The 26,034-nt window shown below is 42.8% G+C and overlaps 1 protein-coding gene and 1 long non-coding RNA gene across 3 annotated transcripts; one reads left to right on the top strand and one right to left on the bottom strand.

Moving 5' to 3' along the window:
* The first annotated feature begins 415 nt into the window (after positions 1-415).
* On the top strand, positions 416-7,917 carry LOC133410813 (uncharacterized). The gene is made up of 4 exons (XR_009769582.1): positions 416-578; positions 984-1,134; positions 5,425-5,623; positions 6,795-7,917. It is a non-coding gene; the product is annotated as an uncharacterized LOC133410813 (long non-coding RNA).
* On the bottom strand, positions 3,370-25,535 carry chst10 (carbohydrate sulfotransferase 10). Of its 2 annotated transcripts, none has more exons than XM_061692334.1 (5): positions 24,987-25,535; positions 24,812-24,921; positions 24,501-24,733; positions 24,318-24,423; positions 3,370-5,831 (listed from the first exon to the last, which is right to left on the bottom strand). In XM_061692334.1, the coding sequence occupies exons 1-5, from the start codon at positions 25,086-25,088 to the stop codon at positions 5,279-5,281; spliced, it is 1,104 nt and encodes a 367-aa protein (XP_061548318.1). In that variant the 5' UTR covers positions 25,089-25,535; the 3' UTR covers positions 3,370-5,278. The 2 variants fall into 2 exon arrangements, with proteins under 2 accessions (XP_061548318.1, XP_061548325.1); XM_061692341.1 differs by having other exon boundaries at positions 3,371-5,831; positions 24,501-24,738.
* Positions 25,536-26,034: the final 499 nt, after the last annotated feature.

The raw sequence follows: 26,034 nt of genomic DNA, 5'->3' as shown, positions 1-26,034 counted from the left end.
GTGGGAGGAAACCGGAGTGCCCGGAGAAAACCCACCCCGGCACGGGGAGAAAATGCAAACTCCACACAGGCTGTAGTTTACTGTAGTCCAGTCCTTATTTCAATGTTTAGCTGCGACATTCACAGACTCATTAAAGGTACCTTAAAGTTTAAAAGTAGAGATTGGGTAAACATGTATGAGGACGGACAATGGGAAGGGAGGGGAGGATGTAACCCCAGTATTGTACGTCAAAACTGAAGCGTTGATAAACCAATCAATAAATGTCAATTAAATATAAAAAACATCCAAAACACATGGTGAGAAATATGAGAATATCTATTGAAAATATTTGTAGCGGTGAACACTTTTATTTTGAAAAGTAATAGTGTAAACCGTTTGTTGTCGATAGTTTTTTCCAAAGTGCCCCTTCCCCCACCAGCGTCTCCGTCATACCAGAGCTGATTGGATTGAGCAAGTGCGGACAATACTACAACGTGGGACTATTAAGAGTTTTTGTTGAAAAGCTTTGATTCTAGACCTTTACCGAAGGAAGGGTGTGAACCTTGAAGTTCTTAAAAATATGAACTAGATGGGTTTTGGTACGTTTCCTTTTGTAAATTGCATACTTTTGTAATGCGTATGACAAGTCATTCCGCCCCCTCCAAGCACCGTCGTCATTGACAGAGAGCGGAGAAGAATACTTATATAAGTATTTTGTGTTCTTATCGTCTATATTTAATGCGTCTGTGTATTAATATTTTTGTAATGTGGGTTCATTTCATGTGTAAAGCTGTCAGTTCGATGGAAAACATGAGCGAGTTGTGAGCTAAAAGCAGCCGCCATTTCATGTTTCTCGTTTCTCGTTCGTCACGTGGCTTCGTGAATACAGCCATGTTACGCTTTGACACGCAACCTTGTGAATGGCTAGATTTGATTTAGATTACTTTTAATCTTCGTCTTTACTTAATAGACAAAATGTATTTTCCTTGTGCCCTCACCCACAGGCCAGGTTTTTTCCCCCCCCCTTGGATTCAAACACGAACCTCGCTGATTCCAAGTGGCGAGCTACCAATGGATTGGTGATTCCTACGAGCGTTACCAGGACGACTTGTGATTCCACCTTCACTGTAATCTTGTAGCGACACCGAGGTCGTGGTAGGAATTGGAATTTTCCTTTATTTGGATTATTTGAACTTTAAAAGCTCTGTGTGTGTGTGCAACTCAACACACATTACTTATGGACGCTTGGGATTTTGGTTAAGGAAAGGACATTTGAAAGCACTGTTCTATGATTTCTTTCTAATTCCTATTGTCTTTGATTTTAATTTTGATGTGAACTTTAAATGGATCTTGCATGGTCAATTTAAAGTGTCACTACAGATTTCACAAAGTGATTTGGGTTAATTTTGTCAACCTACATTTGCACTTGAACCAAAAATCAAGCAAATAATATTGGGTTTATTATCCAAAATTAGACTAAATGATTGGTCAATGAAATACTGCACAAATAAAATGGGAAAAAGGGATTGAATTTAAAACTTTGTTCCATTGCTTAAGTCAAAAATCAGATGTAATATGACAAAAAAGGTTATTTTAAGATGCATATGCAAATCGATGTGCCCAAAATTATACAGACCCTTTCCCAAAAAGTAAAACATCATAGAAAAGTTTATTTCCTTGCATAATTCCATTCAAAAAGTTAAACTTTCATAGATTAGAGATTCAGGGCCCACAATTAAAACTATTTCAAGTATTTGTTTATTTTTAGGCAGCACGGTGAACGACTGGTTAGAGCGTCTGCCTCACAGTTCTGAGGACCGGGGTTCAATCTCCGGCCCCGCCTGTGTGGAGTTTGCATGTTCTCCCCGTGCCTGCGTGGGCTTTCTCCGGCCACTCCGGTTTCCTCCCACATCCCAAAAACATGCATGAATTGGAGACTCTAAATTGCCCGTAGGCATGACTGTGAGTGCGAATGGTTGTTTGTTCCTATGTGCCCTGCGATTGGCTGGCAACCAGTTCAGGGTGGACCCCGCCTCCTGCCCGATGACAGCTGGGATAGGCTCCAGCACGCCTGCGACCCTAGTGAGGAGAAGCGGCTCAGAGAATGGAGGGATGGATGTTTCTTTTTAGATATTGTGGGATTCCACCTCATAAAACCCACAAAAACAGAAATTCAAAAAAATTGAATTCTGTGAAGAAATCACCACCAAAAAATGGTACTTTCAAAACAGTATGTTAATCTTCAATACTTGGTTGGGAATCCATCCATTTGGTTAAGCCTGGTTGGGAATCCATTACTGCCTCCATACGCCGTGGCATTGAGCCAATCAGCCTGTGGCATTGCCTGGTTGTTATGGAAGCCCAGATTTCCTTGATGCTTGCTGTCAGTTCTTCTTTGTTTTTGGGTCTGGTGCCCCTCATTTCCTTCTTGATAAGACCCCATAGATTCTCAATGGGGTTTAGATCCGGCGAGTTGACTGGCCAGTCAAGCACTGTGATGGCATAGGCATCAAACCAGGTTTTTGTGCTTCTGGCGGTATGGCCAGGGGCCAGGTCGTGCTGGAAGATGAAATCTGCATCTCCATGGAGATCCTCAGTCATCTATTTTGCTGGTGCATCTTCTCATGACACATTTTGTCTTTCCAGTAGACTTTCCATTGATATGCTTAGACACAGCACTGAACAGCCAGCCTCCTTAGCTATGAACGTTTGTGGCTTACCCATCCTCTGGAGGGTATCAATGATGGTCTTCGAGCCAGTTGTCAGGTCTGCAGTCTTCCCCATATTGAACCCAACTGAGAAAATTTAACCAAACTTAAGCAATTTAATGACACCAGAGGAAACCTGTGCAGGTGCTTTGAGTTTAGTTGATGATTACTGTGTGGCACTCAGTTTAAAACATTAATGGCCTGCAAAATTTGGGCTGATTTCTTCATAGTATTATAATTGTTTAAATTCCTGATTTCGTGGGTTTTATGAGCTGGAAACCCAAATTATGTAAAAATAAAAAAATGGAAATGGTTTAAATTGTGGGCTCTGAATCTATAATCTATGAAAGTTTAACTTTTTGAATGGAATTATGGAAGTAAACCTTTCCATCATATTTACATTTTTTGGACAGGGTCTGTATGTTAACTGTCATCTTGTCCACTGTCTCGTTTATATTCTTTTAGTAAACTGCTTCAACTCTGGTACTTTCTTTGCTAGTCTTACCACTCATTGAATCTAGAACCAGCCCAGTAGTTTATCTTCCTCTGCCTAACAGCACGGGTGCTACATGTACACCCGCTTCCATGTTCATCAGTCAGGTCGTTTCTTTATTGGCTACGTTCCTTTTTTCATCACCTTCACGGAGTCATGACCCGGTGGTCGTCATCTTTCCCCACACACATGAAGACTTTTGGTCACAAATATTGAACACGTTTAATATTTAGGATTGTAGGCCCCGACCCGTTTCAGACACTGTTTTACTCGTCACACACCTCAGACCATAGGATATTTCTTATCGGATAATCTTATAAAACAGACAACTGGCATGTGTTACCTTTGGCCAGGAAGGGACAAAAACAGCCCAATTACCTTTGTGTGTACCAGGCAGGCTAGGCCAAGATAAAAGAAACATACAGTATTGCTACATTAATATTGCTCAGACAATGACACTCAAAAAGATGATCTGGTACAGGACAGAATATTTTCTGTAGCTATAGTATGTGATCTCATTTTCTTCTCCACGATTTTTCAGTACCGATACTTGTATGGTGTGGCTTTTACACAAATACAGTGATGAACAAATTATACCTTCACAAAATGTAACGTTTATGCCACAGCTGCCCTAAATGAATAGCATTACTTGCTAATTAAACTAAGGGTTGATAAAAGAGTATGTTGAAGCTTTTTAACCAAAATGGTATTAATGCTTAGAGTAAAACGAAAAACAAAAGTTTCCATGAATTTCAAAAATTACCGTAGTACAAAAAATTTAAGATTTTATACATTTTCTGGATTACAATGTCAAATTAGTTATATGCAAAGATATGTATCATTATTTACTTGCAATCCTGAACAGAAAAATATGTTCTTTCTTTCTACCAGGTTACGTCTTGAGTTTCCCAGTTGTTTCTGGTTTTTTGTCTTCATTTCTGTTAGATCACAAATCACGTGAGATTTGTCTTGGAGGACTAGATTATAGATCCGTGGTGAAAGACAATCTTTATGTGTGCGGTGGGCGGTGTCGAGAGTATCGGAGAACACTACAAAAAGTACAATCAAGATATAAAAAAAATAATCCTTGTGTGTACCAGGCCTTACTTCAGTCCCACTTATTCCCTACGGCTCTCAGCCAAGCTGGATAGGGACCAATAAAAAATATTAAACAAAACTATAGCATACCTGCATCTTACTTTTGTCCCAGCATACAGAGTACAAGCGAATGCAAACAACTCTACAGGTCGACAGTAAGAGCAGGGCAAACTCTTTGAACAGGATGACTCAAGTGACCTGACAGCTTCCCTGAAAATATCAGCAGCACTATCCATTAAGAGGAAGCTGTGCAGTTGAAATCAATATAATAGTTTTAATTGCAGGCAGCAGTAGTCTAGTAGGTTAGCACGTCTGCCTTTAAAGTCTTAGGTTCTGGGTTTGCATCTCAGCTCCGAACTTGCTGCGATTGGCTAATGACGAGTCCACGTTGTATGCCACCTCTTGGCGAAAGTCAGCTGGGATATGCTCCAGCACAGCCATGATCCTAATGAGGACAAATGCTTTACAAACTGGTTGTGTTTGTGTGTTTATTGTTCTGAGCAAAACAAAACCATCCAGTAGGGTGGCCCTGTAGGTGGCAGGAACACCGGCTGTGTACAGGGCCGTTTCCATCCTTCATTTCTACACTGCATACACTTCTAATCATTCTAAAATGCTTAGCTAGGTCATTGTGACGACCAGCCTAAAAGAATGGTGTGAGCTTTTGCCATCCAGAGCAATGACTCCATCGTGGAGTGGGACAATGTTGCAAGTCTGGCTGTGTCCGAACTTAATTATTAGGTTCTTTGCTCCTTCACTTTATTATCATTCTACCACATCCTCTCAAGTGTACAAAAACTGTATAAAAGTTCATTCTGATAGGCTCAAACCTTGCAATCCATACAGTGTACTGATACTAGCTTGTCATTGCTACTACAACAATATCTCGCATTTGAGTGACTATTGTGTTAATAGTTCTGACACTGCACTTGTTAGATGCGCGGTGTAACACACAATCAGCCCCAAAGATTAGGAACAGATTCCGTCTGACTAATTAATGTCAGTTAAGTAGAAAGTCAGGTGTTGGGTATCCAAATAAGTGAAAGTCACCCTGGTAGCGCACGTACAGGCGCCTGATGTCCCGTTTGGTGATTCCTGAGAAGTAACGCTCAATCTTGGTCTTATTGTATCGTGTGATGCCAGCAGGGATGGCCGGGTAGGACACCAGCTGCTCAATGCCTGCTCTCCTCAAGATGTGGGCAGCATCTCGCTCCAGCGTCTCGTGGTGTCCTATGACATCGTAGTGGATGTCACATGGCGCACACAACTCTGCATACGTCATCCAGTGAATGATGTGCCTGCCAAACTGACGATCCATCCGGCGGCGGCCCTCAACGTCCCCCAGGTAGCGGACAAATTCCTCGAAGTGTAAGCCAGACGCTGCATGGTCACTGTCACGATGGCTTCTGCGGTATTTGCGGATGATGGCGGGAGCGATGTCATGCCGGTACCAAGGCTCAGAGCGGGGGTTCTTTATAAACTTGTCATTGAAGGCAGATATCAGACGCTCGAATGGATCTCTCACGATGAAAAACTTAAAGTAATTCTTTAACCTGTTGAGCAAAACAAAACTAGTCAATACTCTGAAGGACGAAAACTGGGTTAAGCTTAAAATTGGTTTAAATTGTAAATTTATTATTTTTTTATTCTTTAAGGGGAGGAAGACTAGCAAAGTAATAATTTCATAGCTCACTTCTACTGTTTGTACTCTGCATATGACGAATAAACATTTTGGATCCAACCTCAGTACTCTTGAGGCGGATGTGTTAACCGCTGGTTCACTATACTGCCACCATTTGCCTACTCATTAGGCAACCATGCAAGCATAATGCTTATTGATCTTCTACGGCACCTTTCATGAAACCTATACAAGGTCTTGCACTAATGAAGTCCGTGATTTCAAATTGTCTTGCTGTTTACTGATGGGAAATTGTCATGTTAATGAAGAGAACAGGGGAGAACATACATGCTTGCTACAGCAGACAGAAGCACAGACCGTCAGACAGGCAGAGAATTTAGACAGTTTTGCATATACAGGTATATGTATTGTAATGTGTTTTATTTTTGGCAGCTGAGCATTTTTCTTTTCACAATGTAATATAATTAATGATCATGTTGCCAAAATTGTATAAACAGCAAAGAAGTAAGACAAAAAAAAAATAACTAAACAAAAATTGCAGACATGGTAAGATCACTTTGTCCAAAACGGAGTGGGAAGAAGAAAACTTTAGTCCCACCCCGTGTCTCATTGATATTATAGCATAATGAGTTACTGTATATTTTACCTTTCTCAGAGTTTCATCAAGCCACAGGCCATTACAATCAAACATTTTTATATTTTAGTAATAATCTATAATAATGTAAATCTTACATTACAATAAAACAGGATATCAACCATAGTACTAGAGATTTTCGGATACCAACAATGGTAATTGTTCCATCCATCCATTTTCCACCGCCTATCCGTGGTCGGATTGCGGGGGCAGTAGTACTCTGAACTGCTGTTTGGTCCATAGGCACAAACAACAGTCAGGACCCGTCCCCCCACCTGAAGGCGGAAGGAGGCTACCCTCTCGTCCACCAGGCTGAACCCCAACGTACAGGCGTCGAGCCGGGGGGCAAGAAGTATACCCACACCTGCTCGACGCCTCTCACCGTGGGCAACTCCAGAGTGGAAGAGAGTCCAACCCCTCTTGAGAGGACTGGTACCATGTGTGGAGGCGAGCCCGACTATATCTATTCGGAACTTCTTGACCTCACACACCAGCTCGGGCTCCTTCCCTGCCAGAGAGGTGACATTCCACGCCCCTAGAGCCAGCCGGGGATCGGATCGCCCAGCTCACACTGCACCCGACCCCTATGGCATCTCCCACAGGCGGTGAGCCCATAGGAAAGGGGACCCACGTTAGCCTCTCGAGCTGTACCCGGCCGGGCCCCATGGGTGCATGCCTGGCCACCAGGCGCTCGCCTTCGAGCCCCACCTCCAGGCCTTGCTCCAGAGGGGGGCCCAGTGACCCCCATCCATGTAAGAGAAACCTCAATCTATTAACATCTTTCTTCATAGGGGTCTTTTTGCCATGCTTTGTCTGGTCCCTCACCTAGGACCTGTTTGCCATGGGTGACCCTACCAGGGGCGTGAAGCCCCAGACAACTTAGCTCCTAGGATCCTTGGGACACAAACCCCTCCACCACGATAAGGTGACTGGAGGGGAGGGGTTTACAATGGCAATGGACTTAATATATCAACAATAATTACAGGCAGCACATGCCAACAATGGTAAGGAAACAACAAGCACAAAGCAGTACTGCAAAAAAAGAATTGCTATGTCTATTGACACCCCTTCTCCCCATACTGCAACCAAACCATATGTTTATACAATAGTTTTAATTTATGAATATTTTGGCATAGCTTGCAATGTGTATCCAGACTATTCTGCAATGTCACACCACATACAGACACAGAAACTCTTACGGGTAGTTCGGAAATTGGGCAATTTGAAATCTCCTTACCCTTTTTGTGACTGCGCTCTATTATTTTAAACCAACTTTTTAAGTTACTTGGTAACAAGTTGTTGAATGCTTTGAATAAAATAATTATTGTAGAATATTTTAGAAGATCAGGAATCTTTAGAAACTTGTACTGAATAAAATGATTATGTTCTTAGAATCCAATGTTGTGGATGGTTAGCAGTGCTGTTTTGTTGAATATAATCGATGGATTGATTGCGCATTGGTAGGTGTTTCCCCAAACCTCAACACAATAGGTGAAGGGAGTGCCAAGGAACAACATGTGTACGTAGTGTATTTTGATCAAGGTAATGTTTCATTTTGTTAATTATTGACAGGCTTTTTTACACTTTTGTTTTTATGTGTGTGGCGTGGGATTTCCATGATAATTCACTCTCTTTTATAACTCCCAAGAATTAAATCATCTACATTTCCGTTTTGGACATTTTCAATAATAATAATTGGTAATTATGATTTTATTATAAGATTGCCAAATATCATAGCTTTAGTTTTATTTAAATTTAGTGATAATCTATTCATGTTCATCCACTTTATTTTATTAAGCTCCTTGTTGACAGTACTAATGAGTTGGTTATAGTTATCTATCCATCCATCCATTTTCTGAGCCGCTTATCCTCACAAGGGTCGCGGGAGAGCTGGAGACTATCCCAGCTATCTTCAGGCAGGAAGCTGGGTACACCCTGAACTGTTGCAAGCCAATCGCACGGCACATATAAACAAACAACCATTCACGCTCACATTCACAACTTTGGGCAATTTTAGAATCATCAATTAGCCTACCGTGTATGTTTTGGAATGTGGGAGGAAACTGTGCCGTGTCTTTATTATTATTATTATTTTTTAATCAAAACATTTTTTTTAATTGAAGTTGACAAACTCTGGAACTACATACACGACATGAATCATCATGACAAACAAAAGAGTAAGGAAACAAGGACCATGTCGGGAGGAGGCTGAGGCAACGAGGTCTCCAGTGGTGAAGAGATACAAAATGGCTGCTCCTTCACCACCTCCTCTGCTGCAAGCGACAGCAAAGAAGGAAACGGCACTGAGCGGCGAATGGAGATTGATGTCGAGAAAAGTGACAGGACGCATCCTTCACTGTGGCTTCCATTTTTCTCTCTCGTCTTTAGTGGGTTAGACAAACAGACGGACAGACAGACGGAAGGAGAGAGAAAGAAAGGGGGGGAAAAAGAAAAACAGGTGGCGATCACTCCATGGCCTCTTTGGTTCTCTTGGTCTGGGCCCATGTCCTCGCTGGCCTCTTGGTCCCCCCTTGCTCCTCTTGCGCCTCCTGTGGCTGTCGGCCTCCTCGCTGTCGTGCCGCCTCCTGCTGCCGCTGCAAGACGACTTGTGGTGTCCCTCGTCTTTCCCCCGATGCCGGTCCTCCTTCTCACGGCTTGCCCGCTTGCGATGGCAGTCCGTGTAACCATGTTCCTGGTACTCGCGGTAACGATACCACTCCCCCTCACTGGTGTATCAGATCACTGAGGGGCTGTGATCTCACTCCTGATCTCTCGCACTCTCTGTCGCTCATGCTCACGCTCAAGCTCAAGCGTCCGCTCTCTCTGTCCTTATCTCGGTTGTCGTCCCAACGGGAATAGTAGTCCCACGGTTTGGGGTTTTCCATGAACGGGGGCCAGGAAGTAGGCATGCGTCCAGACATGGGTGGGAGGGTAGGCCCATTGAGGGAAGAGATAAGGGGGGAGTGTCCGCTGTAAGCTCCATAATGGCTGTCCATAGTGGGAATGATTGAAAGTGGGCGACCACCACGCGGCGGACATTCCCCAAATTCCCTCATTATCCAAATTGCTATTTTTTTCTCCCACATTTCACATTTTCCATATTAAAATACCCACATTTTTCCAACACATCCTCCTTCAACGTTTCTCAACCGACTCAAACATTTCCAACTTCAACATGTCCAACTCAGTCAAGCCATTCTGTGAACAATTACACAGTGGGTACAGAAAGTATTCAGACCCCTTACATTTTCACCTCTTTGTTATATTGCAGCCATTTGCTAAAATCATTTAAGTTCATTTTTTTCCTTATTAATGTACACACAGCACCCCATATTGACAGAAAAAAAAATTAATTGTTGAAATTTTTGCAGATTTATTAAAAAAGAAAAACTGGAACACAAAGCCATAAGTATTCAGTCCGTTTGCTCAGTATTTAGTAGAAGCACCCTTTTGAGCTAATACAGCCATGAGTCTTTTTGGGAATGATGCAACAAGTTTTTCACACCTGGATTTGCGGATCCTCTCCAGTTCCTTTGACCTCATGATTCTCATTTGCTCTGACATGCACTGTGAGCTGTAAGGTCTTTTATAGACAGGTGTGTGGCTTTCCTAATCAAGTCCAATCAGTATAATCAAACACAGCTGGACTCCGGCTGGGCTATTCAAGAACAGTCACGTAGTTGTTCTGAAGCCACTCCTTCGTTATGTTAGCTGTGTGCTTAGGGTCATTGTCTTGTTGGAAGGTGAACCTTCGGCCCAGTCTGAGGTCCTGAGCACTCAGGAGAAGATTTTCGTCCAGGATATCTCTGTACTTAACTGCATTCAGCTTTTGTTCAATTGCAACCAGTCGTCCTGTCCCTGCAGCTGAAAAAAAAAAAAAAAAAAAGACCACCGTCATGCTTCACTGTTGGGACTGTATTCGACAGGTGATGAGCAGTGTCTGGTTTTCTCCACACATACCGCTTAGAATTAAGGCCAAAAAGTTCTATAATGGTCTCATCAGAGCAGAGAATCTTATTTGTCACCATCTTGGAGTCCTTCAGGTGTTTTTTTTTTTTTTTTTTTTTTTTTTTAGCAAACTCCATGCGGGCTTTCATGTGTCTTGCACTGAGGAGAGGCTTCCGTTGGGCCACTCTGCCATAAAGCCCTGACTAGTGGAGGGCTGCAGTGATTATTGACTTTCTAGATCTTTCTCCCATCTCCATCTCTGTAGCTCAGCCACAGTGATCTTTGGGTTCTTCTTTACCTCTCGCACCAAGGTTCTTCTCCCCTGATTGCTCAGTTAGGCCTGACACCAGCTCAAGGAAGGGTGCTGGTCCTCCCAAACATCTTCCATTTTCAGGATTACGGCCTCCTTCCCTGCCAGAGAGGTGACATTCCACGCCCCTAGAGCCAGCCGGGGATCGGATCGCCAAGGTCCCTGCCTTCGGCCACCGCCCAGCTCACACTGCACCCGACCCCTATGGCACCTCCCACAGGCGGTGAGCCCATAGGAAGGGGACCCACGTTAGCCTTTCGAGCTGTGCCCGGCCGGGCCCCATGGGTGCATGCCTGGCCACCAGGCGCTCGCCTTCGAGCCCCACCTCCAGGCCTTGCTCCAGAGGGGGGCCCAGTGACCCCCATCCGTGTAAGAGAAACCTCAATCCATTAACATCTTTCTTCATAGGGGTCTTTTTGCCATGCTTTGTCTGGTCCCTCACCTAGGACCTGTTTGCCATGGGTGACCCTACCAGGGGCGTGAAGCCCCAGACAACGTAGCTCCTAGGATCATTGGGACACAAACCCCTCCACCACGATAAGGTGACTGGAGGGGTTTACAATGGCAATGGATTTAATATATCAACAATAATTACAGGCAGCACATGCCAACAATGGTAAGGAAACAACAAGCACAAAGCAGTACTGCAAAAAAAGAATTGCTATGTCTATTGACACCCCTTCTCCCCATACTGCAACCAAACCATATGTTTATACAATAGTTTTAATTTATGAATATTTTGGCATAGCTTGCAATGTGTATCCAGACTATTCTGCAATGTCACACCACATACAGACACAGAAACTCTTACGGGTAGTTCGGAAATTGGGCAATTTGAAATCTCCTTACCCTTTTTGTGACTGCGCTCTATTATTTTAAACCAACTTTTTAAGTTACTTGGTAACAAGTTGTTGAATGCTTTGAATAAAATAATTATTGTAGAATATTTTAGAAGATCAGGAATCTTTAGAAACTTGTACTGAATAAAATGATTTCAAATAAAATAAAATGATTTCTGCTGCACTTAAGGTTCTTAAGAGCACAGTGGCCTCCATAATCCTTAAATGGAAGACGTTTGGGACGATCAGAACCCTTCCTAGAGCTGGCCGTCCGGTCAAACTGAGCAATTACGGGAGAAGAGCCTTGGTGAGAGAGGTAATGAAGAACCCAAAGATCACTGTGGCTGAGCTCCATAGATGCAGTCGGGAGATGGGTGAAAGTTCTAGAAAGTTAACCATCACTGTAGCCTTCCACCAGTCAGGGCTTTATGGCAGAGTGGCCCAACGGAAGCCTCTCTTCAGTGCAAGACAAATGAGCCTGCATGGAGTTTGCAAAAAAAAAAAAAAAACACCTGAAGGACTACAAGATGGTGAGAAATAAGATTATCTTGTCTGATGAGACCATTATAGAACTTTTTGGCCTTAATTCTAACCAGTATGTGTGGAGAAAACCAGGCACTGCTCATCACCTGTCCAATACAGTCCCAACAGTGAAGCATGGTGGTGGCAGCATCATGCTGTTGGGGGTGTTTTTCAGCTGCAGGGACAGGACAACTCGTTGCAATCGAAGGAAAGATGAATGTGGCCAAGTACAGGGATATCCTGGACGAAAACCTTCTTCAGAGTGCTCAGAACTTCAGACTGGGCCGAAGGTTCACCTTCCAACAAGACAATGACCCTAAGCACACAGCTAAAACAACGAAGGAGTGGCTTCAGAACAATTCTGTGACTGTTTTTGAATGGCTGAGCCCTGACTTAAACCCAATTGAGTATCTCTGGAACGATCTGAAAATGGCTCTCCACCAACGTTCACCATCCAACCTGGCAGAGCTGAAGAGGATCTGCAAGGAGGAATGGCAGAGGATCCCCAAATCCAGGCGTGAAAAACGTGTTGCATCATTCCCAAAAAGACTCATGGTTGTATTAGCTCAAAAGGGTGCTTCTACTAAATACTGAGCAAAGGCTCTGAATACTTATGGCTGTGTGATAGTTCAGTTTTTCTTTTTTTATCTGCAAAAATTTCAACAAACCAGTTTTTTTTTCCTGTCACTCTTTTTAAATAGCAGATATGAGAGTCCTTGCACTCTGAATCTTAAATGGAAATCAAAAACATGATGAACACATGCATTCTCACACTGTAGGTATGACAAGCCTATATCTGAAGCAATTGATTGTTCACCACCACAAACTATTGAAGAACTTCTATCCACATAGAAAATTGATACGTCAGCATCATTTTATGATCCATTATCCATCGTCTATAAGGAAAGTGTGTCCCTTATTTCATATGTGGTCTATGAGATTTGAGGCCAAACACAAGCTGTTTAAATATTACCGGTACCTTTAAAATGTTCTAAAACATAACCAAATCACTTGCAAAAAGCATGAAATGGCCATTTTCACTGGGAAACCTTCACCCTCAAACAAAATGAGTATGAACCAATTAAACCTTTTCCCCTCAGAACAGGTAAAACAGGTAAGCAAATAAAGGAACTGGCTTCACCACCAACTTCATGCCATGATCCATGTCTGAAAAGAGAAGCCGCAGCAAACTTCCTTTCCACTCCTCTTTATCCTCTCTACTTCTGCAACGAGCAGGTCGGAGAAGGAGCGCATCTCCTAATGGTGGCAAGAGGACATGCAAGCAAAACCATGGCCGCACTAACTGTAACGCATGAGAAAAAAATCTCACGACATACCATCAAACTAAAATAGCTCATTAATTGTTACTTCTGCCATCTGGTGTAAGAACAATTAATTGTTCTGCCTGTCACTATATGTCGCCAGGCATAGTTTAAAAAGACACATTATTCGTAGTAAATAAAATAATTTTCAGACCAATTAAGAAAAATTTGATATTTTCCTGCGGCAAACCTGATAATCTCTCATGGCACACTGGTTGGGACTCACTGTACTACAGTCAGATGTGGGTAGGAACGCATAACATTTACTCAAATAAAATTTTGCATGAATTAAATGTCAATTAGTTTTAATGAAGCATACTTTTTAATTTTACTCAAGTATATATGTTAAGCGGCACGGTGGGCGACTGGTTAGGGCATTTGCCTCACAGTTCTGAGGACCGGGGTTCAAATCCCAGCCCCGCCTGTGTGGAGTTTGCATGTTCTCCCCGTGCCTGCGTGGGTTTTCTCTGGGCACTCCGGTTTCCTCCCACATCCCAAAAACATGCATGATATGTTCATTGAAGACTCTAAATTGCCCGTAGGTGTGAATGTGAGTGCGAATGGTTGTTTGTTTATATGTGCCCTGCGATTGCCGGGCAACCAGTTCAGGGTGTACCCCGCCTCCTGCCCGTTGATAGCTGGGATAGGCTCCAGCGCTCCAGTGCTCCCGCAACCCTTGTGAGGAGAAGCGGCTCAGATAATGGATGGATGGATGGATATATAGGTTAAGCAGAAACGGTACTTTTACTCAGTTACAATAATCTACATGCCACTTGCTACTTTCATTAATAAATAATTGCGATCTATTTTTAGACTTTAGTTTTTGACTTGCATGTCGGGCGCCATTGCTCCAACCCACTGTGTTTACCACAGTGATGTTTGACTCAACTTCACCAATCAAACGACACAAGAATGTCACCTCCCCACTGAAAGTCTTCTTTTGGGCATTGGGCTTTGCAGTCCAATCAAAGTGAGTCGTGACAGCTGCGCGCAACAGAGTACAATAAACAACAGCTTTAACACGCAGCATAGTTTTGTCACTGCCCAAACTTGGATATTTCAGCCCATTTCAAACTTGAGAAAACACCTTGCGGTAAGTTGCAGATGTTTTTGCTGTTGTTTTGCCTGTGCAAATGGCAACATTAGCACTATTTTATAGTCAAAAGTAACATGTTAAACATCAAGCTGCTGGCTCCATTCATTTTTTAACGTGCCGAGCGAGGGATCTACCTTGCATAGATTCTGGTCTTCACGTCCCATCCCATGTGAAGATGCCGTGCAACGGCGATTATAATTTTGAATCGCATCAAAAACCAGTGGCCGACCGATCGTCCCGGCCTATATTCAATCAAAATGCACAGCTTTCCCCTACGGTGGAAATACATTCGGTAGTACGTAAAGTAGTATGTAAAGCATCAAATGTTGTTTAACATCAATGCTAAACTATATTCATAATGTATAATGTGCCTGTCGATGAAAAACATAGCTTGTGACCAGAATCTATGCAAGGTAGATCCCTCGTTCGGTATGTTCAAAAATTTCACACTTTCCCTTTAATTCTCGCCAGCAACCTTAACTCTTAATCTATCTTTTTATGGTTTATAAAATGTTATCAAATACAATATATTGTATATACAGCATCAAACGCCTATACAGGCTCGCTGTTCAGGGCATCCATACAAACAATCGCTATGTGGGATGGACATCTCATTACATTTGCGTAGCCTACCCTTCCCGCGATGCAGGAGCCAATAATGTTGAAGCGGGGCGGGTCTTGCCGAGAAAGGGTGTGGGATTTCTAAGAATGTCTGTGAAATGGGACGTTCCCTTTCCGGGTTGTCTCAATTGTAATTTGCTTTGTCTTTTTTTAAAAGTGTTTCTGCTTTTGTTCATGTGTTTTCTGAAATGTAAAAGTGTTTTGGCTTTTGTTAATTGGTTTTCTGAAATGTAAAACCTAAACCACCCTAACGTGCTGCACATCCTTTCCACCTCTATCCGTCTGGTAGGTTAATTGACCCTAATTTGCCCATAGGTGTGAATGACTAGCCTATGATGAGTACTGTCACTGTTGGAAAAGTTCATTTTCTGCGTGAACTAGTTTAAAGTTCAGTTAACCGTTCCAAAACCTAACTAGCGCATAGTTCTTTATTTTTCAAATATGTTGCTGACAGGCTATTAACCTCAAAATACTGGCATTTCCTCATTGTTGCCACCCATTCAGTCCGCACTAATAGCCAGCTGCAGCTTCACCCTCCAATCTCAAAAACATGAGAAAAAAATTGTTGCTTCAATCGTCTTTTTGAAAATGAGGAATTAAAACAAAAACAGGACTTTTGTCCCTAATGTGTGAACAGAAACAGCGCAACACAGTATCACACGAACGATGGTGAAAGGACATTGATAACTGCATTCCTTGCAGCCCTGGCTGACTATACTGAGAAAATATTTTCTCATATAAACAAAAATTCAGTATTATTGCAGTGTGTTTTAACTAAAGCATTCTGTTACAAATCATAATTTTCCTAGTAATAAATTTTTACAATTATGCATTACAAAAACACACAACACATTTACTCCCATTTACGTAGTGTCCCTTAACGCATCTCAAGACGAACAGTGGTTGCCAGATATGACGTTCATTCCCGACATATGAAGGCTTGCATATAGTGTGTCCAGATGGGTTTTGTCCTCAAGTACCTAGCAAAACCTGGCACTCTTGAATGAAAATGAACTTTTTTTCAAAAAACGTTCTTTGACGCCAGAATGAGTGCGTTCTCAGAAACATTCATCAGGCAGAAATGGACTAAGTTCAGTTCACATTAACCCAAAATATGAACTAATTCATGAGCTTTCGTTCATTGAACTCGGTCCAGCTACAACACTGTGTATTGGACGTCAACAATGTCACCATGACCAAGCACACCAGCATGGTAAGTTTGGATAAAATGTGAAACTTTCAAACATTTTCAAGCTTTTTTTTTAATTTACAATAACTTTGTACTGTACTGAGCGTTTTAGGCCACACAAAAAACCTAAAACCAATATTTTTGTACTGTACAGTAATATGGATGCATATGGCTCAGAAAAAAAAGTGATTCAATGTAACAATTGGCTACATCCCCAAAGCATCGTGATGCTTTGCGCTGCCTCGCCGAGACCGTCACTGTGAGGCATTTTGGATAATGGTTTAGCCTGCAAATCCCCTTCTTTTGTACATCTGCATGAGTTGACTTTCTTGACACTCAAGCAGAGCACACCCACCCTTTAAAGGCTTGTGCTTGTGTAGAGTGTGTGGATGGTGACCTCAAATGGACATAACTGCACCTCTGTAACACATCAAATATTTACATTGAATTGCATATAGGACAATTGAAAATTTATATAAGTACAGTGAAACCTTGATTTAACGTACCGGAAACAACAGACTTCAGATTGAACAAACAGAAAATAGTGTCAAAATGCCCCTTTGTAGCTGACTATCTGTTAGTTCCATAATTGGCCGCTGTTGTTTACTGGTGCTGTGGATCAATCAAGAGGCAGAGACTGCTAACCAAATTTCTGGTTTCTGCCGCTGTTACAGATATGAAGACTAGATCTGGCTGACCGACGCGCCTACGGGGTGGCCATGTTGCCAGGGGTCATGGTCCCATCAAAGGCAAATCATAGAGAGGGAGCCGGCTCGCCGACATGCCTACGTGGCGGCCATGTTGACAGGGGCGACGTTCCCATCAAAGGTGATGCATGGACATTAGCTTAGCGTGGCTGAAGGTGCGCAGCTCAAACGTGGTGTGTCGTATCTACCAATTAATATCTATGGCTGTTGTTTACTGCAGCGCTCATCGTGACTCGTCTTTCAAATATTTTATACTGATTTTGGTAAAGTATACAGTTGTTTTTTGTCAACCCCTTCTCTGTGGCATCCAATCCTAACAAAGGTGACAAAAGGAGGGGCTCTAATTTCAAGCTTTTTTATCTTACCAATAATTTTCTACTGTACTGGGTGGTTTTAGACCATAAAAAAACTACAAAATAATAATTTTGTACTGTACTGGCTTTTTTAGGCCATGTAAAAAAAATAAAAAAAAATAAAAAAGTTTTATATAAACAGACAGATTGCTTTAACGGACGACTATTAGTCCGTTAAATTGAGGTTCCACTGTATACAGTATATTGGTCGCTACTTAGTGGAGTTTGTCTATTGCTAGCGTTTTCAGGAACGTAACCTTTAACAATTACTTGGGTAACTATTATTGTAAAACACAATATACATATCCTGTTTATTAGGGGTGTAGCGATTTGTTTTAGCAACGATACAATCAAACGATTCCGTTGCTGGAAATTGAGTCAGTAACTTTTATTTAAATAAATACCTGCATACTGGACAGTGCATACTGGACAACGCAGGTGAAGTTTCTTAAATTCTCGTTTCTGGTAAGGGAATCGGATAAACACTAAATTAAATATGAAGATTTTCCTGATCTACTTTCCTTTTATATTATATTGTTTACTGTAATATATGTGTTTCTAATGTACTATGGGTCTGCTGAATAAAAGTTGATTTATTGCTTTATTGGTGGATTGATTGTATTGTTTTGCAATAAAACGGAGGGTAAAACAGCAAATTATTGTTATTTATACTTTATTTTTAGCTGTGATTGAAGAGTTTAATTGGTGTAGGAAATATGACACGGTCCTTGGAAAAATGCCTCCAATGTAAGGTGTCCCCTAGTTGGACCCAAAGTTTGAGAATCCCTATTCTAAACATCCATCCATCCATCAATTTTCTGAGCCGCTTCTCCTCACTAGGGTCGCGGGCGTGCTGGAGCCTATCCCAGCTGTCATCGGGCAGGAGGCGGGGTACCCCCTGAACGGGTTGCCAGCCAATCGCAGGGCACATCCAAACAAACAACCATTCGCACTCACAGTCATGCCTACGGGCAATTTAGAGTCTCCAATTAATGCATGTTTTTGGGATGTGGGAGGAAACCGGAGTGGCCGGAGAAAACCCACGCAGGCACGGGGAGGACATGCAAACTCCACACAGGCGGGGATTGAACCCGGGTCCTCAGAACTGTGAGGCTGACGCTCTAACCAGTCGTCCACCGTGCCGCCCTATTCTAAACAGTTAAATACTAATGGCTAGAAACGAAGCACTGTGAGATTTTCATGAGGAAAATATTTTAGGAATACTGTTAATAGTACATAGAGAGGTAAATAAATAAACAAATCTGCTCAATGGAGCAGAAACGTGAGCCTTGAAGCACCATCCAGTTGTTGATGTCGCTTATTCTCTTGTTCACCCGAGTTTCCCTTCGAGGGTACTCTGCTGTCGTTGTTATTGTCTAGTAAGAGCTAAGCTAACCAGCTTAAAAGGCTTCAAAATGCACAGCGATCTGCCGCGAGTTGCATACACGCATCTTTAATGTTAATTTATTGCTAGCCTCCTTTTCATCTGCTGTCCACCAGACGGATATTTTAAACTTTTTTTTACAAGTTGTGGAAAAACAACACACATACTGTGGTGCCGCATACAACTACTAGGGGCACTATGGAAAGGAGGGACTAGATATGGGACATAAAAAAGGAAGCAAAGAAGAGATGAAGTGGAAAGTATTGTAGCGAATACAGCCTATGGAACACGCGTCGACAGCACCCCCACAAGCTGATAACCTTCGCATTCCTCCCTTCTGACCCTCAATGAACCAGTCTGTTACCACAAGACACAGGAAATCTGGTTTATGTCACCTGAGCCATAAACTGGTCAAGAGTCCTCCCCCAGCCATTCTTACTGGTTTCTCCAACAAAAACTTTTTCAGCGAACTGATCCAATGACCAAGAATTTGGGAAACTCTCTTTTCAAATGTGACAGTTCGGGACCATTGGAAACAATGGATTTATTAGTTAGACAGGCCACACAAAGAACTATTACTCACAGACCTTCGCAGGAACTCTTCCAGAGGAATTACAACCAACCTTGGGTCACTTTTTATGTCCCACCGGACGTGCTGGGATCATTGGTGGAGCACAGGCGACACCCGCTGCCATTTAAGAGTCACTGCAAGCTTGAAATTGATACCGCGCTAAATGTCTGTTTTGATATTTTACGGTCTTTGCACGAATGTTCCCACTGTACATCATGATATCAATGCCACTAATGACCGTTTCTTTCAAGTCTGCTGCCAAATCTGCTTGTCAACCGAATAAAATGATCGTCTTTACCTCAGACAAGATGAAAATGTTACATTAAGGGTTCTTAGCCACCAAATAAGGTTTGTATAGATTAACCATGGTGTGTGAGACAATGCAAAAGCTGGGAATTGATTTAATATATTTTAGATTCACTGGTTTTAGACCACAGATAATTCTGGAGTGAAATGCAATATCAGAGGCGTGGTCTGTCCTTCCCGCTCTTGCTTTTTGGGGCAACTCCCCTTTTTCATTAGTAGAAAAGACCTAAAGACTCTTGTTCTTTGCTTCTCTTGTTTTCCTGCTCCGCCGAAGACCCTGGCTCCCAGCCAATAAGCCCCACTCCTCACCACGAGGTGGGGGAGGCGAGCCAAAACGGGCTAGGCCAGGCCAAATCTTCCTAGCCACGCCATTATTCTGCCAACGCCCCAACTACACTTTGGTGTGAGGGTGAGTCACCACCACAAAGAGGAATCCGGGAGGAAGGATTTACATTTTCTTTGAGCACGTGGCGAACAACGTCACCCAGGCACTTCGGCCACTGTATACTTGCTTTTTTTATTTATTTTTTCCCCATTTCCTCTTTTTTTTTTTTTTTCCCCAAACCAACCTGTCGACGCCTTTGCCCAGCCATCGGAAGGATTGACCCGCCTGCCTAATTTTTGTTCTGCGCAACATGAGTACAACTTGCTGATTACCAAGTACAAACTGGTGCATAATTGGGCTTAAACTAACGGTCACAGAAATTCCCAGCTCTCGCATTGCTCACCGCACATCCTCATTCCACACTTGCGTCACGTGTTCAGCCTTCTTTACGAATGTTTATCTGTACTTTTTTGTAGTAAAGTTCCTGTGCATTGTTTCCCTTGTAGATTTAATTAAAGTCTCTCTAAAATTCCACTTCCTGTTGTGTACTTTGTGTGTTTAGAGTGAAATAGTAAAACCGCTGTAATCGAGAACTAGTATTTCCATCCATGTAGCAAGCCTTCTAGATAACAGAGAGTGATAGTTTTTTTCCCCCCGTCGCTTTTCCCAAAATTTGCAAATATAAAAAGAGGCGTGGTGCCCTACACGAGACAAATAGTTTGATTGTAACCGTCCAAAGGTCATTGGATCACTCCGGAAGTAGACTCATGCGTCTAATTCCCGACTTTTCCTTTTCCCAAAGTACTTAAGCTTTTACCCAACCAGTATACGCTACAGTAGCCTTGGCAGTGCTAATTGCTGTGTGCTAACTTAAAAATCAAGCGAAGTAAAAGGAATTACAAGCATTTTTCTTGGAAATACAGCACATACATACCTCCACATGAAGCCTGCCCTGATTGAATCCAGTGCGTTACTTCCTAGTATGGGAGCACTGCAGCAACGGATGCGTCTCAATTACACACCCGGACAAGGAGCCTATATTTGTGTGTGTTAAAGCTTGTACATTTTTGAATACCTGTTGAAACGGGTGACAACTGTGAAGGATATATTCCAGCCTTTAAGAGGATACATTTTCATAGCTCCAACATATAGGGAGGTTAAACATATGCTAGACGTACAAACACATTTGAGTGACAGGTGAATGCCGAGCGCCGCGTGTTTACGGCACATTCAGCGGAGCCGCCCAGTGTTCTAAAGCTGAGAGACTGGCCTGATTTTTCATGATTTTGAAGCCTCATTTTATTTAATTTTTTTAATCATTCAAATTTGTTCTGGGGTTGTTAACAACACTCTTCTCTGTGGTGGGTCAAATTTACAAAGCATATTTATTTTCACTTTACAGGCCCTTTAAGGAGCAAAATTCAGGTGCAACTATATGAGCTCACAGTGCTGCCAAAATTAATACCATTAAAAAAAATTTGTGAATTAAAAGAAAAGTTTGGATTGTGATTAAGATGAAGTTCTTCAGGAAGCTTCCATCAACTGTTACTACTTATTACAGTGATCGTCATCTGACCGGAGTGAGCAAAACTGTCCAGCGTTAATGCTCATTCAACTATGTGAGTAGAGCAAAGTGGAGGAAAGGAGCAAACATGTCTAGTACTATTCATAACACTAAAATTGCAGAGGTTAGCCGCAAGGCAGCATATCAGCTACCCGGTTGAGAAAAGAGATGGCAATCGCATAGTTGACAAGACCTAGACGAGTTACCGTAATTCCTCAAATAAAAACATCCCAGCCCAGGGCCAGCGTGCCCATTAGCCCTGATAGATTGGGAAATTGGGGAAAAAATACCTGCCTCTCCAGTTATTTATCCCTGTGTGCTGCTAAATTGATAACTTGCCTCTGAGCGATTAGCCTCAACGTAGTATGCTAATCAGTAAAGAACAAGTTGTATATTTCTGTAGCTTTGCGACATGGAGGGGTTTTTACTATTATAGATCATTTGTGAAGATTAAACCTACTCAGTCGGTGTGTACTGTCTACATTAGCTTAATACTACTACTACTAATATGCCTTTCGGAAAGAAATACATTGCATATTTTATATGCACAGTAAATAACGTACTTATTAGGTATTTGATAATTAAATTTCAAATTACAATAATTAAATTATACGTTGTGTCTGGTCAGTGGAGTGCCCACCACGTACCTACAGTATATTGATGCAGGCCCGCTACATGCTCATTTTAAATGACGTGTGAGCGGTCAACGCATCTGGACAGCCGCTCCGTGAGCAAGCTAGCAAGCCCGCACCAACCTTGTACAATCCGGTAAACTCCATCCGCCGCAAGTCACTTCCTGCTTTTCTTTTCGCACACAACATTATCATTATCAATGCTGCTACATTTGTCATGGGAATAAAAACAAAGGTTGTTTCCCCGAGTGATGTCACGTATGATCGTCGCAAAATTACAAGGGTGTGTGTGGGGGGGGGGTCTATTGGGCCAACTGAAAATATTATAACATTATTATAACAAACAGTCATGTGCCAAGGTTTTAATAACTTTGTTATGAAGCTACCAAAGCTAACAAATCTGTCTATCTATCTATCTATCTATCTATCTATCTAAACCCTGTTTATAGCTTAGACATATGAAGATATTTGCCAAGTTAAAAAGCCCAGACTCCTTTAAAGAGGATTGTATCGGAAAACCAACTATCATTAAAATGAAGTGCAATAACTGCAGTAGTCATGATTTATCCATGTTTTGTTTGGGACTATGATCTTAAATGGGTATTTGTTTGTTTTGCTAGTAAATAATTTGCACAGTAGTGTGGCTAATCATAAATGATACTTTGATATGGTGGTGGTACACTTTTTTAAATGTATGCCAATCCTATGGTTGTGGAAATGCTCAAAATTAAGTGGTTTTCCCAGGGTTTGGAGCCTTCACGACAATAGCTGGCCCCTCTTGAGACGAACAAAAGAGCAAATAAATAAATAATAATAATAATAACAATAAATCTCAGCAATTGCTTTACAAAAATAATTTTGGATAGCAATAATTGCCATAGAAAACATATTGAGTATTTCGGACCCTGCACTGTCAATCTGATTTGAATAGCGAAAGCCGACCATCTGCTAAACAAGGAAAACCAGATAAATCAGATTGCCAATAGGGATGGGTCCGGCAAGTCATGTGACCTATACAGCTGCTTTATGCCATTGCTTTCTGTGATGCTAAATTTAAGGAATGGGCAACACATCCAATTTGTGGATCCAGTTCTGGTTCTCTGACATTGCTATGTCGTTAACATCCATAAACTAATTTGATAATTGTTGGCTTGCTTCCTAATTAATACAAGATGTACTACCGGATCAGCTCTTGTCGCCGATGTTTCGTGTGCGTCGTGGTTCCCCTGGGACCACAACCAGGGCTACAACCTGCAGCAAGCACCTCAACGCGAAAATACAAAAGACCAGTGCATCAAATATGACACGGGCTGATCTGATGACCAAAAATGTTGCTTTAACATAAGAATAGCAATAGAGGATGTCTGCTCCAGAGGTGGGTGGAGTAGCCAAATATTGTTCGCAAGTAAGAGTACTTTTACTTGACAATAATGTCCATCCATTGTCTGTACCACTTTATCCTCACAAGGGGGCAATAATGTGACTCAAGTAAAAGTAAAAAGTTGTCCTCCCAAAAAATACTTGAGTAAGAGTAAAAAGTACACAGTGAAATAATTACTCATGTACTGAGTAAATAGCACAAACAATTTTTAAAAAAACATTTGCAATTTACTTTTTTTCTCAAGTTACAAGTGATCTGAAATATCCACATTTGGGCAGACAAATACTACAATACATGAAAGCTGTTGTTTTTGTTCGTCTAAATATAAGCACGCAGTTGCCTTCAGGGTAACGACGACCTTCCTAACATGGCCGCCATGCAGACACAAATATCAGCCAGGCTGACTTACCTAGTGTTAATACCTATGCCCGGGAAGCCCAATAGAAGAGGTTATGTGACTGTCGTGTCGTTTGATTGGTGAACTAGACTTAAACGTCACTAGCGCTGAAATCAGATTGGCGCAAACACTGCCCAATGTGGAAGTCGAAGGCGTAGTCTCGTGCACAAAATAGTTGATAAATAAGCAATAATTGATAAATAAAAGTAGCGAGCGACATTTACATCATTGTAACGGAGTAAAAGTACCGTTACCGCTCAGGGGGCGGTGGCTGTATGACTGCCATCCCTGTGACTAACCTGTGTGTAATTTCCTGCGGCGTTAGTGATGAGAGGCGAGGTAGGCCGTTCTTTTCATGGTCGTGGACCAGGTTCTCTGGGATCTCCTCCACGCCGGAAAAGGCTCCTGTCAACAACAACGACAACACAAGAAGTCAGCAGATGAGTTGACGGCGCATGTGAATCAAAGTGTGCGCGATGTACCGTTGAGGGTGATTAGGACCTTCTTCCATTGCGTGTTGCCCACTTTGGGTGTCTGACAGAATAAGATGTTGTGCTTGTCGCAGACAAAGATGCGGTCCAGTACAAACTTGCTGATTGGGATGCGAGTCAAATTCCTGAGGCTGCTGTTGTTGCATACAGCTGAGAGCAGTTGTAGTCTCTTCCCAACAACGGAGTCCCATTCAGCCACCGTGGGGGCAGCTGAAGACTGAGCCCTCCACTCCCCCCGCCCCATACACGTAATAAGTCAATCAAAATGAACGAGTCGTGGCTTCAATTGTTTTGCTCATTACCTGATCCGGTTGCTGCGAAACCGTTTTTTCTGCAGAGGGCAGTGGAAGCTTCGCCGCCGTGTGTCCCGACACAGTCGAACTCTGAACACCGAGCCTCTCTTCATCATATTCTGTAACATATCATATGTTGTAAGTGGGGGAGAACACTTAAGACATCACAGAAAGGGGGACCGACCATCGACAGCTCTGTGGCTAATGAACTTGGTGACAAACACGAGGATGAGCAGCACCCAGCCGCAAGCCCCGAGGAACAACCAGTGGTGCCGCATCGCTGCATCAGCCGGCGGCCGATGAACCCTCTGGAGAGCGGAGGCGGCGGCTCCCCCCTCACCCCTGACAGCTATTTCAGTTATTTTTCCTACCGATGCTCGTGCCTGAACTGATGAACCCTGCTCGGATGAAAGGCGAAACGTCCATCTGCCTCTGAGTGGATGTGCTGAGAATGACAACAGCTAGCACAGCTACTAGCCAAACCGTTAGCTCCAACAGTTATCCGTGGGTTTTTGAGCGCCAATAGCGATCCATTGGCTACAGGTCAGTGGCCAGAAACTATGAAGTTGGCCTCATGTGGATGGTTTGACGGCGAGATTTATTTGTCCAAGGCGTGGTGACAGTAAACAGACGCTTGGCACTGTCAAGCTGATTTGAGGGGCGATAACAATATGCTAAACTGTTTTTCCGAACACCCCATGAAGCAAATGGCCAAATAGTCCGGCAACACTATTTGTCCATGCGCGTTTCGCTTTAAGAAAAAGTCACGTGATCTGTACCCGACGGCGCCGCTAAGCTAGTAGGGACAAAGTCGTCAGCGCCATCGATATGATTGGGGCGATACGCCAGCGCAATTAATCAGCCCGGCTAACCGACGTGACTATATATCAGCCATGTTGGGAAGGTCGACCTTTCCCACAGAATGCAACATCCATCCATCCATTCATCCATTTTCTGAGCCGCTTCTCCTCACAAGGGTCGCGGGGGTGCTGGAGCCTATCCCAGCTGTACACTCTGAACTGGTTGCCAGCCAATCGCAGGGCACATAGGAACAAACAACCATTCGCACTCACAGTCACACCTACGGGCAATTTAGACTCTCCAATTCATGCATGTTTTTGGGATGTGGGAGGAAACCGGAGTGCCCGGAAAAAACCCACGCAGGCACGGGGAGAACATGCAAACTCCACACAGGTGGGGCCGGGGATTGAACCCGGGTCCTCAGAACCGTG

Source organism: Phycodurus eques, chromosome 1 (genome assembly GCF_024500275.1).
Source record: "Phycodurus eques isolate BA_2022a chromosome 1, UOR_Pequ_1.1, whole genome shotgun sequence".
In the NCBI taxonomy this organism is placed as follows: domain Eukaryota; kingdom Metazoa; phylum Chordata; class Actinopteri; order Syngnathiformes; family Syngnathidae; genus Phycodurus; species Phycodurus eques.
Note: the sequence above shows the minus strand (reverse complement) of the source record. Positions and strands in the feature narration are given on the sequence as shown.

Excerpts from the sequence above, each read along its gene's own strand:
- chst10 (XM_061692334.1), bottom strand. The coding sequence starts at position 25,088 with ATGCAGCGATGCGGCACCACTGGTTGTTCCTCGGGGCTTGCGGCTGGG. Across the intron at positions 24,922-24,986 it reads TAGCCACAGAGCTGTCGATG|AATATGATGAAGAGAGGCTC; the intron begins GTCGGTCCCCCT and ends GATATGTTACAG. Across the intron at positions 24,734-24,811 it reads TTTCGCAGCAACCGGATCAG|GGCTCAGTCTTCAGCTGCCC; the intron begins GTAATGAGCAAA and ends GGGGGAGTGGAG.